This window comes from Barbus barbus (genome assembly GCF_936440315.1).
Source record: "Barbus barbus genome assembly, chromosome: 5".
NCBI lineage: Eukaryota > Metazoa > Chordata > Actinopteri > Cypriniformes > Cyprinidae > Barbus > Barbus barbus.
In genome coordinates, this window is record NC_136733.1 from 34,101,446 (window position 1) to 34,121,119 (window position 19,674).

The 19,674-nt window shown below is 37.0% G+C and overlaps 1 protein-coding gene across 1 annotated transcript in view; it reads right to left on the reverse strand.

Annotated features, from left to right (window-relative positions):
• The window catches only part of LOC306870127 (voltage-dependent N-type calcium channel subunit alpha-1B-like), a gene marked incomplete at both ends in the record, with an annotated part of 115,696 nt that overhangs the window by 41,564 nt on the left and 54,458 nt on the right, over positions 1 to 19,674 (reverse strand). Inside the window, 11 exons of the mRNA XM_079417208.1 lie at positions 3,476 to 3,511; positions 6,999 to 7,105; positions 8,001 to 8,068; positions 8,845 to 8,962; positions 9,051 to 9,123; positions 13,880 to 14,011; positions 15,298 to 15,410; positions 15,653 to 15,765; positions 16,927 to 17,145; positions 17,443 to 17,526; positions 17,648 to 17,731. Of these exons, the coding sequence (XP_079273334.1) occupies positions 3,476 to 3,511; positions 6,999 to 7,105; positions 8,001 to 8,068; positions 8,845 to 8,962; positions 9,051 to 9,123; positions 13,880 to 14,011; positions 15,298 to 15,410; positions 15,653 to 15,765; positions 16,927 to 17,145; positions 17,443 to 17,526; positions 17,648 to 17,731 (1,147 nt within the window). The remainder of the gene's footprint in view (positions 1 to 3,475; positions 3,512 to 6,998; positions 7,106 to 8,000; positions 8,069 to 8,844; positions 8,963 to 9,050; positions 9,124 to 13,879; positions 14,012 to 15,297; positions 15,411 to 15,652; positions 15,766 to 16,926; positions 17,146 to 17,442; positions 17,527 to 17,647; positions 17,732 to 19,674) is intronic.

Here is a 19,674-nt window from a genome sequence, read left to right on the forward strand (position 1 = left end):
AATAAATCTGCATTGATGCACAAATTATTTATCGGTTAATTCTGTTTTACCATCTTTCACTCTAGTTGTTACCAGTTTTAGATATTTGGGTGTGGACATCTTTCCGTCTCTACACACAATAGCTTTGAAAAATTTCCAGGGTATATATAATCGTGTAGAGATGGACATGACTCGTTGGTCAACATTACCAACATTGCTTTTACAAGCCCGGGTTTCTGTCATTAAAATGGATATATTACCTCACATTAACTGATACCTCTATCACCAACTTTAGATTATTGGTCTAAATTACAAAGGTTAACTTCTAAGTTCAAATGGAACGGCAAGCCCTCCGTATAAAATATTCAACACTGCAGCGCTGCAATGATGCAAAGTTATTGTAGCTTAGTAGTGTTGTAGAGTAGCACATAAACTTGGGAATAAGGGTTGAACTTAGGGTTGAATTTATTAAGAAATCTTTGTCTGGTGCTATGTGATTTTCAAGTCTTAAACTATTTGCCAAAGATCGCGTTACCTATGCTCAAAATTACCTAATCAATTCTGTGTTATTATCGTGGCCACGGGAATAATCTGAATTGTTAAAACATACTGGTTTTAATGCTTGCTGGACAAGTCGTTAATGAGGTATCGTTAATAAGGTATAAGTTGGACGTTTTGATTAATATCGATTAATCATGTAAATATCAATATCGAATCTTAAGAATAGATTCCCTAAAAGCTAAATTAAAATAAAAGCTAATCATTTACAATATAGATTACAGGATTTGATCTATTGCAAATTCCATTAAAGAATGTGAAACAACGTTTAGGTCCTGTAATGTAATATCTTCTTTCTATTTGGTGGGCTGCCTCAAATAATGAATTCTCATAATGATTATAATTGGCATTCGCATTCCCCTTTATTCCGTAATCACAAACTTCTTTCAGGTAATAAACCTTTTGTTTTCTCTGATTGGAGTGATAAAGGGATCAATGTTTTGGCCGATGTTTGGGGGGATAATGGTTTACAGTCCTTTAATGATTAACGTGCAAAATATAATTTATAATTTACCAGGCACTTCTTTTTTCTTTTATTTGTGCTTGAGATCTGCCATGCGCGCATATGGGGTCCCTTGGGGCTCTAGTATTCCTTGTCTCACCTTACATAAATTGCTTACTTCATGTGAGGGTACACAGGGTATGGTTTCGTTGTTGTATATATCGTTTTTGGAGGCTTCTTATAAAAAGCTCCCAATTGAGGATATATGGTACAGAGATATTAATGGGGCTGGCTCTGAGGACAGTAATAACATAGGTTGGGATTCAATATGGGCAAATTTCAAACATGTCTCTAAAAATCCTAATCATCAGTTGATTCATTTTAAAATGATTCATAGGATGTATCTCACTCCCAGGAAGCGTTATCTAATGAAGATTTCCACCTCCCCTACATGTAACTTTTGTTCTAATGGATGCATAGGTACATACATGCATATGTTTTGGGACTGGCAAAAAAAAATTCTAAAGTTTCTACTACTTTGAAGGACATTTTGAACTTGAAGAAGTTGTTTTTCTATGGACTTACGGCTGCTAAAAAATGCTTGCCTTACGCTGGAGATTTCCACACTGTCTAGCATCTGGATGCAATCGTTTCTGGACATTGTAAATATGGAGCAAGAATGCATGGAGCCTCTCAGAAGACCATTTCGGCATGGATAGTTGCAATTTCTAAAATCAAAGAACGATTGTAAGATGAATGATGAATGTCTCATGTTTCTAACTTTATGTTTGCAGTTACTGTATTTCTGCTTTGCACTATTCTGAGAATGTTTTGTTATATTTTCAAGGTATTATTGGGAGAAGGGGATGGAGGGTTTGGTCGCCTTGGGTAAGTGGGAGGGTTTATATGGGGGGGGGGGGGGTATTGTTGTATGTTCAGACTCTATAACACAATAAAAAGTTTATTACAAAAAAAGAGAACCAAGACCTTGATCTTGTCATGGACTCTGGAGCATGTGAACTCAGTCTTGACTCAGTTTTACTTCTAGACTGGATCTCGACTCATGAATGAACTGGTCTCGATTACAACATTGAAAGTTTATATTAAATAATATACATTTTAGAAATAATATGGCTGGTTATATTGCCTGTTTTTGCTCTGCTAACTAAAATAGCTCTAAAACCACGCCAAAAGCAGGATCTGTCTAACACTGAACACAGTGTAGAGCTACAAACAGTAAAAAGTCCAGTGCTGCTGGACTAAATGTCAGTGCTCTTGGAACGGCGTTACTTCAAGCAGATTTGAGGACTGGAACTATCCAATGTGTAAATAAAAAGAAGGTCTTTATGGATGCCAGATTACAAAGGTTAGTTATGGGCATGCTTTACTCATCCTACAAATGTTTGTGAACAATGATTTAGGTGCTAATGATTTAGCATCCTATACCTATACCGTGTAGGGCATTTAGAGGGCTAATGACTTCATATCTCTTGCTCCCTTATAAGGAATAGTTCACGCACAATATAATTTCTGTCATTGTTTAATCACACCCCATGCCATTTGGATTTAGAACGACATGAGCATGAACAAATGATGACAGAAATCTCCTATACTTCTCCTCTTCTGGGTAATGTCCTCTTATACCTTTTTTAAACGAGTTAGTTAGCATGAAAAGAACATGAATCAAGACAGTTATTGCTGTAAAGAAAAGTAAAGGAAAAGCTTCAGCTGGGGAAAAGTACCACGTCTACACTTCTCTCTTCTCCACATCACTTTATTTTGGGCAGACCTCTAGCAGGCAGGCCGTGTTCCAGGGAGTGATGAGTGAACTACAGCAATGTGTAGAAAGGTGATGGGAAAGAGAACACTCTCTGAGACTGGGAGAGAGCTGAGAGACTGATTTTCAGACAATATTTACAGCTAAAGCACTAACAGGGTCTTGTGGTGTGAAACAGTCCTGAGGTCAGACTGTACCTCTTGTGGACAAGCAGGACAAGGTGGTGCAAACTCGCTGGTTTTACTGTATGACAAGACCTCAAGGTGTGATCTTTTCCATTAAATATTAACATACTTAGCAAAAATAAAAAATGGGATGTTCCTAACGTGCAGTACTATAAAGCTGCTGTAAACAGTGTTAGCAGTATTGATAACTTTGGCTTAGCTAACATTCTCTGGCTAATAAAAACTATTCACATCTTCACCAAATTCAATTTTTTAAGCGTGGTATTGACCAAAACTTGCTTACAACAGCTTTAAAGTACAAAGAGTGAAATGTAGTTGATGAATTACTTTTTTTTTTACAGCTGGCCAAGGGTTAAAAATTAAATCACGGGTTAACGTTGACATATATATGATTGTGAAATGTCCAATACTGTCCACACTGTCAAACACTATGAGGTGCATCAAGGATGAGTATTTGTCTTTTGTCGTACAGATGAGCAAAATGTGTCCATTCATGTACCGAAGCAGTAATCATGCCCTATGCAGTACCATTACCTCAAGTAGTGATGTGCAGGGGAGCAGACATAACTCCTAAAACACATACAGCACACATTGAAATACACATATACACACGGACACGCTAAGAGCCCCCACAGTGCCACAGAAAACAGGTTAGAGGACAAACATTTGACAAGAATATCCATAAGGAATAAATATGTACAGTATAAAAGATAGACAGTGGAATGGTGGAAAAATGAAAGAATGTACAAAACAGAGGAGAGAGATGAGATGACGGCAGACTTATCCAGACTCTCTACAAGCCTAAAATCTTCAGTACTGCTCAAACTGAAGCATTACAGGAATATTTCACACACACAAAAAAGATAATTCTGTCATCATTCACTCACTCTTATATAGGCTAGTTCCAAACCCATATGACTTTTCTTCTGTGAAACACTCTTTTAAATATAATTAAAATCAGGAATGAGGAATAAGGCTAACAAGCCCCGAAAATAGCCATAAAGGTATAATAAAAAGCATTTGTCTTGTGTGCTACATTTCAGATCTTCTGAAGCCATACAGCAGATAGGCGTTTAAATGTTATTGACTGAAAATCTCTATATTGTGAGTTCATTAGTTCAGAGAAGTAGTGATGTCCCATTTGTGAATGAATCCTTCAGAATGGTTTCGTGAACTAGAACAATCAATTCATTAAAAAGATTTGACTCAAAAGACTGATTAATTCACAGATTGTACTCATCTCAAAACTAACAATTTGTAGTTAACAGTTCCTGTGAAGAGAAATTTATAATTAAATAATCATAACAATTTTATTGTATGACTTTACCAATTTTCTAATGCTATTTTGTTTTGTAACAGCCCTAGTCCTCATTCACTTTTATTATTTGAAAATGCGAGGATATTCTTCAAACATTCACCTTCTTTGTTCCATTAAAAAGGTCAGTCGTATACGGGTTTGGAATTATATGGCGGTCAGCAAATGATGAAAAACTTTTTTATTTTTGGGTGATCTGTTCCTTTACATCATCAAAAACTAATAAAAAAAAATCTATTACTAGCTTGAATACAAATGTATTTTATCTTCTCAAAAGTTTGACAAAGAACCAAGTTCTGTTTCTAAATCTATCTATGGGTAGTTGACGTATCAATGTGTCCTATGGTGTGACAAAAAAATTAAAATAAAAAAACATTGAAGATAAACCTCTCTCATGCTATTTGTAACTCTAAGAATGAATATCATTTTTTTTTCTCATGTTATTTGTATGATACGTTTTTTTTCCTACATTTTTGCTATGTCACCATAGGACACAGTCCAATTTTTATTTGTCAACTACCCCTATTCTGTTTAATTAAGTGTATAGTACTGGATTCCAGAGTTCACCTGCCTGTATGTGTAAGAGAGAGTATATATGTGTGCGTGTGTGTGCGTGTGTGTGTGAGCACGTTTTGTGACAAATGAGGACATAAATTTGTATAATGACATGGGTATTACAAGGAGAAGGTAACTTATGAGGACATAGCCCCATGTCAAAATACTTATAAATCATACAGAGTGAGTTATTTTTTGAGAAAGTAAAAATGCACAGTTTCCTGGAAGGGGTAGGTTTAGGTGTAGGGTCGGTGTAGGGCAATAGCACATACGGTCTGTACAGTATAAAAACCATTACGCCTATAGGATGTCCCCACTTTTCACAAAAACAAACGTGTGTGTGCGTGCGTGTGTGCGCGTGCGTGTGTGCGTCTACACTCTCGCAGTGGGCTCGTCTGACAGGAGTGCTGACTCATTAGGCACTAACAGTAGCAGAAGCTCTAGTAGTGATGCTCACTGGGAAACAGACGGCCGATTCTCAGAACATGGCTCAATGCCAGCAGCAGCCAATGAGCCCAGCGAACAGTTAATCTAGAGTATCCAGAAACTTGCCTGACCTGCTAGTTCAGAAAGTACAGTAAGTATATAATCCACTAATGCAGCTACATTACACTGAAGCAGATTAATACTGATAGTTTACCTCAAGTCTACACTTACACTTTTTCACACCTTATAATTGCTTTCATTAAGTCTGAGAAAAAAAATCAACAATATCAGTAGCTCTACAAATTGCATTATCACGATTACAATTTGAATGAAAAGTTTATTTGAAGAAAATATACTGAACATTTACTTATATACAGTAAATCTAATTCATTTAAAACTATAACTATAATATTTTTTAATCCAAAAACCTTATTTTCAGGTTAAAAAAAAAAAAAATCAATGTAGTCTCAGATTTGTTAACTAATGATTTGTAAAAGATTATGTTACCCTTCGCTGATTTTCCTCTTTATGGTTTTCCTCTTTATGGTTTTCCTCTCATGATCCATGCATAATATTTCAGCAGTTAAAATGCAAGCTTCACTTTCAATAACTCTGGTCAGCAAGACAAGTTTGGCTGTCTGGCATCATGCATGAGCAGTGTGTTGGGACAGAGGAGGAGAGGAGATTTGAACAGAGAGTAAATGAACTCACGGTGAATGAGAGCTGGAGTTGGAGGAGCTGCATGAACGAGCACCAGGATTTGGCCTTATAAAACTGCATATGCCAAAAACAAAAACCATGAGAGGGGAAAGAAACAGTTTGGTGGGGGTGGAGTCAGTGGCAGGGTCTGCAGCTGTCAATCACTCTGACTCTAACTCCACCCAACTCAATGGGAAGTACATATCGACAATAGTGTGACATCAAAACAGAATTTAAAACAAAACAGGTGAGAAAGCATCACAGTATTAGGAAAGACATTCAAATTCCAGGTGCATTAAAATGAATTAAATTCATTTAATTTAATTATATTACACTAAATTAGTCACTATATTATTCTATTAAATAATTTAATAAATGGACTTTTGAACACTGGGAAAATGTCTTTCATAATGAAAAAATACAAATAAATAAATAACTATGTTAACTCAATATAAACATTACAAAAATCGTTCAGAATTACTACAAGATCCTGAAGAAAAAAAAACATATCCAGGGCCATAACCACAATTGACATTGAAATGTTACCCCAATATTCAGAATTACCGGTGATCAAATATGACGGTTGGTTATTAATTAGGTTAAAATGCACATATGTAAATCAAATTTTGATGGTATGATTCATTTGACTCATCATTCATTGGCTAAATACATTTTCTACTGTACTGTACATTTCTAACAACAAATCTTATCAAACACAGACTGATTTTTCAGTTGGCCTCAGCAGGAAAGCATAAACATACCCATAAATTTCCACACAGCCTGGCTAAATCGAGTATACATGTCATTTAAAGACAACCAATTATGAGTGCAAGGAGATCTGCAAAGAGAACAGACTCAAAGAGTCCTAAAGAGACACACTGAGGACCAAATACAAGTGACGACAGTAAAATAACAAAACAATCATCACCAAGAAATGTGCTTACAGAGACAAAGAGAAATATGTTTCTTGGGACACATAAAAAAGCAATGATAGGACATGATGGGGTGATGAATAGGTGTTTTGGAGGGTTAGTGAAAGGGGTTTAATGCCCCCTGACTTACGCTGTGATTGAAATGTTAGTGGCCGACATGGGGCTGACCTCCTTTACCTCCTTGGCTTTCTGCAGAGCCAGTTTCTTACTGATGGCCTCCTCCTGCTCCTCCTCATCCTGAGAGAGGAGCAAGACAGAAAAACAGAGAATGACAGACAAGTAAAATTTGCATCCAATGGCAAGCAGCACTAGCATCAACAAATCAAGATAGTGACGTCCCAGGAGCCTTATGGCCCTATACTGTTGGTACCGTCTTCACGCAAGGCTGTAAATCCCACAACGGGCTGAAAACTTAATTACCTTGAGTTATTGACCAGGACAAACATCAATCAGATCAAAAGAGCCCTTACAGACAGTCTTATGAAACTAATAAAAGCTATCAGTGTACACAAGATGTGAAACTCATGTGGTGTGTGTGCAGGGACTGCACGGATGGCTGTGACAGTGACTATTATTGGCCATGTATGTACATTACATGCGGCCATATCTACAGCCTTTTTTTGGGGGGTAGGTTTGTGCAGAGTTACTTTTATGTTAGTGCACTTTGGTATTCTGTTGTAACTTTATATGATAATCTTCAGTGAAACAGTACTTTTCAATGGATAGATGACATTTGAATTTGTTTGTCTTTTTTGAAAAGTGAAGTGACATGTGGCCAAGTATGGTGGCCCATACTCGGAATTTGTGCTCTTTTAACCCATCCAACGTGCACACACACAGCAGTGAACACACACACACCGTGAACACACACCCGCAGCAGTGGGCAGTCATTTATGCTGCGGCGCCCGGGGAGCAGTTGGGGGTTCGGTGCCTTGCTCAAGGGCACCTCAGTCGTGGTATTGAGGGTGGAGAGAGCGCTGTGCATTCACTCCCCCCACCTACAATTCCTGCCGGACCTGAGACTCCAACCCGCAACCTTTGGGTTACGAGTCCGACTCTCTAACCATTAGGCCACGACTGCCCTATCATGTTTTGTATAATTTGCCACAAGACTTCATATTTTTTGCCATACCTTGGTGAGTTCCTGTGCGTTGGCAAGATTATCAACAGCGATGGCCAAAAAGACATTGAGGAGAGTGTCTGATCAAATGTGCTTTAAGGAATTTGGGTGAAAGTGGTCATCTAATAAAACTGTCAAACAAGTCAGTTTTTATGCAATCTTTTAACACACACTGAAAGTTTGGGCTCAGTAAGATATATTGTAAAGAAATTAATGCTTGTATTCTGCACAGATTAATTGAATTGATAACATTATGTTATAAAAGATTTCAAATAAATGCTGTTCTGTTCTTCTTTTGAGCACCAAATCAGTATTAGAATGATTTCTAATCGATCATGTGACTCTGCAGACTGGAGCAATGGCCGCTGAAAATTCAGCTTTGCCATCACACAAATAACTACATTTTAAAATATACTCAAATGTATTAAAATAGTAAAATAAAATATTAAGTAATTAGCATTCTTCGTCTGGTAGAATTTAATTATCAGTGAAGATAAGGTAGTGTTAAATATCAAAGAGTCAAAGAGTTACCAGTTAAAAAATAATGCAGAAGAAGAGCAGGTCAGCATCAAAAACAGCTTTACACCTAAAAACTGCATAAAGTTTGAGATAAGTTATTTTTATTTATTTACTTATTTCATTATTAAGTGTTAGCATTTTCTGTGAATTCTGAAATAGAAATACAAATTATATGTTTTTGTGGCATTAGTGAAAAATACGGTTGCATAAATCTACCTCTGTCTTGTGTTTACTGAAACCAACATTTGTCCATATTATTTTGTTTGCTTTACTTGAAAAATTAGACCATTTAAAAGCATGACAGTCATGACAGTCCTATGTTATATATTAAGGATACAGTTTCCAAACAGTGTGAGCACAATGAAGTACACAGAGCAGAACATTCCCCGGTGCACTCCTCCCTGGGATTCAATTCCATGATACATCACAGCATTCCAGTCCTCTCCTGTCAGGATCTTAGGAGATAAAATACATTATGGAAATATTGTATTTCAAATGAATATCAAATGAGAGCGTTCCGACACATCACCAGATGGTCAATACCTGAAACACTGTCAGGATAGCAGCTGGGAATGTGTCAAAGTTGGTCGTCGGGGTCTCATCTTCAAAATTAAACCTAGAAGAGAGATGATGAGCTGTGAATCATTTTCATGTGTATGCTTAGGAGCCAGCTTTGCTCTAATTTCAAAATCTTTCATTTTTTCAATTTGTTTGCTCGCAAAGACAGCAAAAACGGCACTGAAATGTTCTAAATAATAATGTTTCTCTTCATCTGCATATAAAAGCTGAGCTGAATCCTCCTTTCTGCATCTCCATAACTAATAACAAAAATATAATAAATATGCTCTTCCATGTACACTATCAGGGGCTCTGTATAGGGGCCTCATTACTAGAGAATGGGGAGAAATGAAAACGAGAAGAAGAAACGTCTCACAACTACGGGCTTGTTTACATTATTCATGAAAACAAAAGTGATGCCTTTCTTTGCCCAACCACTGTTACTCATTTTATTAGAAGAAAATAGCACAAAAACAATATAATATGAGAAAAGTTAATGATGATTATAAACAAGTGAAATTGTCTTGATTTTACGTATATAACTTTCGTAAAACCATATGTTTGCAAACACTCATAGGGGTGATAAAAATATGACATACTAGAAAGCCCCAACAATTAAATCTCATTGGTTCAAAATCCATGTAGTTGCATATTAATCATCAAATATGTTTTGATCAGCTGTTAATGTTTCATTGTGCAACACATTATATAGGGTTCCATCTGGTTAGCAAACAGCTTTTTATATATATATATATATATATATATATATATATATATATATATATATATATATATATATATATATATATATACAGTGGTGTGAAAAAGTGTTGACCCCCTTCCTGATTTTTTAATTTTTTGCATGTTTGTCACACTTTAATGTTTCAGATCAAACAAGTTTAAATATTAATCAAAGATAACACAAGTAAACACAACATAGTTTTTAAATGAAGGGTTTTTTTTATGAAGGAAAAATTAAATCCAAACCCACATAGTTTCTCTAGCCACACCCAGGCCTGATTACTGCCACACCTGTTCACAATCAAGAAATCACTTAAATAGGACCTGCCTGACAAAGTGAAGTAGACCAAAAGATCCTCAAAAGCTACACATCATGTTGAGATCCAAAGAAATTCAGGAACAAATGAGAACGTAATTCAGATCGATCAGTCTGGAAAAGGTTATAAAGCCATTTCTAAAGCTTTGGGACTCCAGCAAACCACAGTGAGAGCCATTATCCACAAATGGCGAAAACATGGAACAGTGGTGAACCTTCCCAGGAGTGGCCGGCCGACCAAAATTATCCCAAGAGCGCATCGACGACTCATCCAAGAGGTCACAAAAGACCCCACAACAACATCTAAAGAACTGCAGGCCTCACTTGCCTCAGTTAAGGTCAGTGTTCATGACTCCACCATAAGAAAGAGACTGGGCAAAAATGGCCTGCATGGCAGAGTTCCAAGACAAAAACCGCTGCTGAGCAAAAAGAACAAAGGCTCGTCTCAGTTTTGCCAGAAAACATCTTGATGATCCCCAAGACTTTTGGGAAAATACTCTGTGGACTGATGAGACAAAAGTTTAACTTTTTGGAAGGTGTGTGTCCCATTACATCTGGCGTAAAAGTAACACAGCATTTCAGAAAAAGAACATAATACCAACAGTAAACTATGGTGGTGGTAGTGTGACGGTCTGGGGCTGTTTTGCTGCTTCAGGACCTGGAAGACTTGCTGTGATAAATGGAACCATGAATTCAGCTGTCTACCAAAAAATCCTGAAGGACAATGTCCGGCCATCTCTTTGTGACCTCAAGCTGAAGCGAACAATGATCCAAAACACACCAGCAAATCCACCTCTGAATGGCTGAAGAAAAACAAAATGAAGACTTTGGAGTGGCCTAGTCAAAGTCCTGACCCAAACCCTCCAATGTGGCTGAATTACAACAATTCTGCCAAGATGAGTGGGCCAAAATTCCTCCACAGTGCTGTAACAGACTCATTGCAAGTTATCGCAAACGCTTGATTGCAGTTGTTGCTGCTAAGGGTGGCCCAACCAGTTATTAGGTTTAGGGTGCAAGCACTTTTTCACACAGGGCTATGTGTGTTTGGATTTTGTTTTCCCTTCATAATAAAAAACTTTTGATTGTAGTGTATATTTGTACCAACTGGATAATTTGTTAACAAGCACCCACCCCCTTAGTGCCCCTCTTTTTGGTTTGGGCCACTGCCCCTCAAAATGTCTGTGCACGGCCTTGATACATACGCACAAACACACATGTCTGGTTTGCTATACTTGTGGGGACTCTCCATATGCGTAATGCTTTTTCTACTATACAGACCGTATTTCCTATTGCCCTACACCAACCCTACACCTAAACCTACCCCTTACAGGAAACTTTCTGCATTTTTAGATTTTCAAAAAACGACATTCTGTGTGATTTATTAGCTTGTTTACCCGTGGGGACCTCAGATTAGGTCCCCACCGAGACACGAGTCCCCATGAGTCTGTGTGTATTCAGGTTTTAGTCCACACCTGAATAGAAAAACAGGTACACACACACACATACATACATACATACATACATATATACATATATATACATATATATATATATATATTAGGGATGCACGATATTATCAGACCAATATCGGAACCAGTTGTTAATGGCTTTAAATTTAAATATAGGCATTTGAAAAATTATGCTGATATGTTTTGCCGATAAGAGGAATGCATTAATTCACATGTGCTCAGGGTGTGCTAGCGATTAGATCATGTCAGCATTGTGGCTCATTCTTTAAGCCAAGTTTTGTCTGAATGGTGATTGTATTCACTGTTTTGGATAGCTGCATTTAAACTGAGAATGGAACTTTCGATGTGCCATAGAGTAAACAGTAATAGCACTGCAGTGGTAGCCTCCCCCAGGTCCTAATGCCCATCCAGTAAGAAGTTTTAATTCCGTAGGGGCGCTGTTGGCCTACTTCTAATAAAATGAAAGCAAAATACACAAATAATATTTAGATTGTGTTTCTGATTAAAGAAAGCAGTAATTGATGCCATAGTAATTGAGGTTAATGTTTTGATTTAAAGGTCAGAAGCGATAGCTTACACATTAACAAAAAAAATAACAAACATGACACTTAAATTAAATAATTTTATATCTACTGATTTATTCATTAATGTGTAATATGTTATAATTTTTTTATCAAATTATGAGCTCTAAAAGATTTTCAAAATTTTTACAACTCTTTTGCTTTAGTCCAGGGGTGTCAAACTCAATTCCTGGAGGGCTGGAGCCCTGCAGAGTTTAGCTCCAACCCTAATTAAACACACCTTATCCATCTTATTTTCAAATCTTCAATGTACTGTCACTATATAAAATAACTTTATTATTGTTCATTTAATTCTAAGAAACACGTTCTTGTTTAAAACAAACCAAAATTAAAAATAATTATATATCGGTATCAGCCAAAAGGAGTTGAAGTTTATCGCTATATCGGATATCGGCAAAAATCCAATTTTGTGGATCCCTTTTTTTATGTGTGTGTGTGTGTGTGTGTGTGTGTATATATATATATATATATATATATATATATATATATATATATATCTGAATCTGAATGTTTTATCTGTTTTCAGTAGCTCTGCTCTCTGATGTGCTTCACAACCAAATGTATGAAACCGTCTCTCTCATCTAACCCAGAAAATGACTGCATGGATCAGACAGTCAGTTTATCATGTCCATCTACAGTCTTAAATATTAATGTGCTATGGAGCTGAAATCCAGTACCAGAGAAGCACAAAAGCAATTTCTCATTTCACTAAGCACAGATCTGGAAAGACTTCACCACGATCAGGAGGGAATAGTGTCTCCTGCAGCTCACATTATGTTTCAATAACATTTTCTCATTTCGCACCGACTATTTGTTTATCTGGCACTCTTCTTATTACAGTAGATCACATGACAGCGTGTTTGCGCATCTAAGCTGATATTTACCTCTTGGGAAGTGTGTGTAGAGGCAATTCCTCTGTTGCAGCGTACGATTAATAATTCATAGAACAGAGAAATGAAAACTTGTGCCGTCTGGATCAGCTCAGTCATGTTTGTTAACATGTGGCTGAGGGGTAAATGAAACGACAGGGCTTGGAAGAGTCACGACTGCTTATGCAGAGGAACGTAAACAATAGGGATGGTTTTTTTTCCACGTCAAGGGATGATTAACGCATTTTCAGTCAAAAGTACATAGCAAAAATGCTCTGAAAAGTAAAGGGCCTACATAAGCGGTTTTCAACTGGTGGGTCGAAATCTGTTCTGACAGCAGACAGCAGGGAAAAACAAACATAATAAACTTCAACTTACCATTTTATTGTGCATAGTTAGGGCAACAAATTAAATAGCCTTATTTAAGGAAGAGAAATGCTTCCTATATCTTTTGTTGACAGATTTTTGGCACAAATTCATTCGTCTCTTCATAGAAGCTCATTTTTAAATGATCATTAAATACATTTTCACTAACAACCACTACACCGTTTGTGCAGTACACAATTTGTTTGCATAGTAAATTATTGGCTGCTCAGAGCATGAAATCAATTAGAATTATGAACCAAACTTTCAAAACAAACACCTGTTATCTGAGCACTAACCATCAAATATAATTTAGGGTTATATTAATAAAATCCATTGTTTCATTTTAGGCACTTCTTTTCACTTTTGTATGATGAACAATTTTGGGACTGTGTTGGCTTGTCCAGTGTAAAACCTAAAGCAAGTGAACATGGACTAGATGACGTGTGAGTGTAACACTCAGCCTGGTACTTACTGTCCTCCAAAGAGCTGCATCCCCAGCAGAGCAAACACTACAATGAAGAGAAACAGCAGGAAAAGGAGACTGATGATGGACTTCATTGAGTTGAGCAGAGACACCACCAGATTTCGTAACGAGTTCCAATACCTGCCAAAGCATTCCAGGATAAAATAGTTTAGAGAAATGAATATAACTTGATTTGTGGTATGATATATAAATTCATAAAGACAGACTGTTGAACTAGTGAGAATTAATACACGCCTCAAGTGTGTTAACACAGCCATGCCATGAATTGGAGCACTTGTTACACCTCCGGCCTATTAAATATTTTATTTTATTACATTGTAATTCAGTGGTCAAGAGTCAATCATTCCACTTATACTCCACCACAAATTTCAAAAATCAAAATTTTCTTCTCATTGTTATACAATTTCTTGTCTAGTGTCTTTTGAAACTTCATTTGAAACAGTCAGCCAATCAGAATCAAGCATTTAACTATTGTATAAATGCATTTGTGGTATAAATTAGGGGTAGGCGATATACCGGTAGACACGATTAATCGGCAGAAATTTGTCAACCGGTAGAGATTTTATACTATAGTCTCTATTGTGGTTACACGCTCACATGACGTTGATGTGCTACGTGGTCACGAAAAAGTATCTTTTGCACAAATTATTAAGCTTTAGCGGTTTAAAAATAAGTGATGTTAAGTTAATGAAATGCAATCATCAGTGAAAGAGAATACACGCATGTGAAGATGGTGCTCATAGAGCGCTGGAATACGGAGTTATTTTTGCCGCTTTGTAGGCCTCGAATGGATAAATATACACATATTTTTATATGTCAAAATACCCGTCTTTGCACATATCTTTGTAAACACAGCAGGTCTCAAGTGAAAGCTAATATTCCTGCTGTCTGTCATTCATGGTAATTATACAACAAAAGAGAGAAAATCTCTCACTGCTCTTGACTAAATCACTTTTGTAACTTAAATAAGAATAAATATATTTAATTTATATAGTGAAGAATATGGAGTGTTTTATACATTTGATTTATTTTCTTGTTTATTTGTTCTCCTGTAGTTTGTTTGTCCTATTGCATGTAATTAATTTCTTATTCAATTGCTGAAACTTTACTTGTCTTCAGTGAGCTTGAGTTTTTTTGTTTGTTTGCTTTGCTTATTTTTTTTATTTAGCTTAGTATTAGGTTTTTTGTGATTTTGATACTGGTAAATTATGAATGATCTATTTTATCAAAAATGTTGATATCATAAAGACCTTATATATGCAAAAATAACTATATTGTGATATATAACGTTACCGTGAAATAACTTTACTCATATCGGGATAAGATGTTGGTCATATAACCCACCCCTAGTATAAATATAATCATTTAGGACAATGATCTACAGAGCTCCATAGATAATCTCTTACTTGGTAACCTTGAATATCCTCAGCAAACGCAGTGCTCGCAACACACTAATGCCAAAAGAGGCTCCTGGTTTTACTGCTGCCCAAATCACCTCGAAAATGCTACCTATAATCACCTAAACACACCAAAGATAGAACACAAATACATTAGGCACAATTTATTTTTTAAAAGAAAGCACAGTTCCAGCAATAATTTCAAAAATTATATAATTTGTCAAATGTCTTGAAACTGCTGTCTTAGTAGGACATAAGAATTCTTCTGCTTCTTATAAGGCAGCACCTCTGGCATTAACTGGAAAAGAAACATGTACTGCTGTTGGTCTCGCATATCATTAGTAACTGACAGTATGTTACTCACCCCAAAGTCAAAGCAGTTAAATGAGGAGTGAAAGTAGGTCCTGGGCCCGAGGCCATACATCTTCAGACTCATCTCTATTAGAAACAGACCAAGGAACACAAACTCCGCCAAATCTGTATACACAAAAAAGCAATTATCAATTGACTTTGTCAGTCGCATCATTTTATAAGGCATGCCAGTAGTGAAAGATGTAATAATCCACTGACAAAATTATCCTCATACTCTGTTGCTTCTGTAATAGGTTCCAACATAACATAACAGTTAATATGCTGAAGCGTAATCATCCAGGCCATTGTGGTGGTCTGAAGGTGCCAAGTTAAGAGTGGTGTAGCCTCATAGGTAAAGAACTGGGCAGGTAACCGAAAATAATTCATCACATTGTGCCCTTGAACAAGAACCTTAAATCTTTTGGGGGAGCTGTCCCTGCAATAACTGTAGTGTATGTGGCCTTGTATAAAAGCATCAGCTCAATGCTAATTAATAATTAGTAGCAGTTGACATGCAAGCAGAGGTATATGTAGGAGGTGGGGCAATGCTCCTTTCTCATTTTTGGCACCAATCTGCTACAAGGGACTCTTTATCATGTGGACTAAAAACTATGGGAGTTACATCCTTTACACATCAACATGATGAATTGAACTTCAGAACAGACAGCTCACCTGACGTGGATCAAAATAAGTCAACACATGGCACGGATTTTTATATTTTCTATATACAGTACCATTTAAAAGTTTAGGATGAGTGTAATTTATTCTGGTGATGGCAAAGTTGAATTTTCAGCAGCCATTACTCCAGTCTTTAGTGTCACATGATCCTAATATGCTGATTTGGTGTTGCTTAGTATTTTTGTATTTGTTTCTTGATTCTTTGATTAAAAGAAATTTACAATGGAAAACAGCATTTATTTAAAAATCTATTTTCGTAACAAAGTCTTCACTGTCACTTTTGATCAATTTAATGCATTCTTGCTTAATTATTTGAAATTACCTTCATTAACTGATCGGTGTATAATGTAATTAATTTAATTAAATTTTTAATCAAATGACTCTTCTTTTTAACTTATGAAACACAGCAGTAACAACAACAGAGGCAGTTTTATGTAAAACTAAAATTCAGCTAAAAGTTGTACAATTAATAAAAGCACTTGTTTTGCATAGATTTTTTGAGGGTTTTAAATTACTCCAGTGCACCTAGGCCATGTTCAAATATAGTTCACATAAACCTGTGATTCTCCAGAGAGATGTAGTGATGTTTTAAAGATGAAGTTCACTTACAGAGTGCATATGTGAGCCAGTCGGGCTGGTCATAGTGAACTATAGCCACACACAGTGTGTTCAGTCCCACTATACACAGAACAGTCCAGTAGAAGCTCTGGGCCTTCACCATACGGCGGATGAAGAAGCGAAACCTCTTCTCTTTCCTGCGAAAATAAGATGAGCTCTCGTTCTTGCTGCTCTTCACGCTTGTACGGGTGAATGGAGAGCCCTGGGGAGCTGCGGAGAGAGAGATTGTTTTAGATGTTCACAAAAGCTCACAGATGATGGAGAGTAGAAGAGAGGAGAGGGATTTAACAAACACATCCTGATTTATTAACATCCTATTTATCCATCGTTCCACTCTCTCAATCTCCTCTTTTATTTTGGTCATTATTCTCTCTTTATGTTTCTTAAAAAAAATCCACAGATGTGGGTTTGCCTCTGTTTTTTAATCTGCTTTTGATTTTCTATGCTGATTTTGGAAGAAAATCCACCATGAGTTCAAAGGTCACAGGTGTGGGGCCTGGATCTTACCGACTGATAAGATGTCAGTGAAGTGGTCTTCTCCTTCCTCTGCATTGATGAGGTCATTTTTGCTCTTCTTGGCTCTCTTCAATACTAAACATGTTGGAAAGCGAATAGTAAATAAACAGTAAATATAATAATAAATTCTTAAAGAATACAGTAAATTGAAAAATGTTTAAATGGATTTTAAATGTCACTTTTTTACTAGGGTTACCTGGGTTGTTGCATTTCCTCTTGTACCAGGCACTATCCTCCTTTTCCTCTGCATTTTTATCTTCTTCAGCAAGCATTACTTCCTCTGAAACAAAGATATTGCACTAGTTACACTATGTGGTTGCTAGGGTGTTCTGGGTGGTTGTACAGGAGGAGAGACAGACAAAAGCAACCACTGTAAAGCTTATTGTAACCTGATGCCACACAGCGCAATCACTGCAGATCTGATAAACATCCAGCAGGAGGCAGGGACAGCAGTGAGCACTGTATCGCCCAACACATTAATGTTTAAACAATGCAGTGAAAATCTCACTGACTATAATGGCTGTAGCTAGATACACGAAGAAGTTAAAGCACCTGTAAGCAGTTAATTCCACCATGAATTTATGGTGTTAAATCATCAAAGCCGGGCCACCATGGAGGAGTCTGGGAAATCACCTCTCTAAGCCAAATAAATCCCCATGGAAGAGGGGAAACAAAACTAAGGATACTACATGCTGTGACAGAGCTAATTAACCCCTGTGCTGATGGAGGATCAGTAGTTTTACAAGAAATTGTGCCGCCTTAGAAAAACTACAGTGTTAGGATGAAAGGTAAAATTATAAATGACCAACAACATCAGCATTTAAAGCCAAAACATTCCTTTAGGAAAACTATTTCATTCCTTTTTTTCTGATTTATTCTTTTTATGATTATTTGTTGTAACATGCAAAGGTTTCACACATCCTGCATGTGGATCTACATGGAAGTCGTGGCCTAATGGTTAGAGAGTCGGACTCGTAATCGAAAGGTTGCGAGTTCGAGCCCCCGGCCGGCAGGAATTGTAGGTGGGGGGGAGGGAATGTCCAGCGCTCTCTCCACCCTCAATACCACGACTGAGGTGCCCTTGAGCAAGGCACCGAACCCCCAATTGCTCCCCGGGCGCTGCAGCATGGCTGCCCACTGCTCCGGGTGTGTGTTCACGGTGTGTGTGTGTGTGTGTGTGTGTGTGTGTGTGTGTGTGTGTGTGTGTGTGTGTGTGTGTGTGTGTGTGTGTGTGTGTGTGTGTGTGTGTGTGTGTGTGTGCATTTGTTCACTACTCACTGCTGTGTGTGTGCACTTGGATGGGTTAAACGCAGAGCACCAATTTCGAGTATGGGTCACCATACTTGACAATACGTCACGACTTTACTTTACTTTACTTTACATGGAAAATCAAGGGCTTTGTCCTTGGGGTATTTCCATTAACAATAGCCATTAATTGTAAAATGGTTACTGGAGGAGTGCCACTGAATATTATGAAATCTAATGTAGATGAGGATGAACATCAAATTTACATCCGAATGGTCATGAATGTACACAAAACTGAAGACTGCCCAAAAGTGTAGCTTAAAAATTTTAACCATTTGGATTCAGTCAGATTTACTGAACGGAAAGTATTTGTGTGTCCTGCACTGCATGTGGAGAATCATCACGTTTGACATAGTTCAAACTATGGGTGGGAAATTTGTTCCCTTATTTTATATTGCATCATAAAAGCCTTTATTTCAAAGTATTGTGTTCATTACTAACATGTTTTTCAAATGCATGGGTTCAAAGGGATTTTTAATTTAAAGAAATTCAGCAAGGATGCATTCAATTGATCAAAAGTGAGTGCAAAGACATTTATAATGTTATAAAAATGTTTTCAAATAAATGCTATTCTCATGAACCCTGAAAAACTGTTAAGCAGAATAACCATTTTCAACACTGACAAGAAATGTTTCTTGAACATCAAATCAACATATTAAAATGATTTCTTAAGGGGCCATATGATGCGATTTCAAGTTTTCCTTTCTCTTTGGACTGTTACAAGCTGTTCGTGCATAGATGAGATCTTTAAAGTTGCAAAGACTAAAGTCTCAAACCCAAAGAGATATTCTTTATAAAAGTTAAGACTCGTCCACGCCCCCCTATTCAAGCACACCCCCACTTGTTTATGTCACGATGTGGAAATATTTGCGTAATGCCGCCCAAATGTTCACGCAAAGAAAGAAGGCGTTGTTTCAG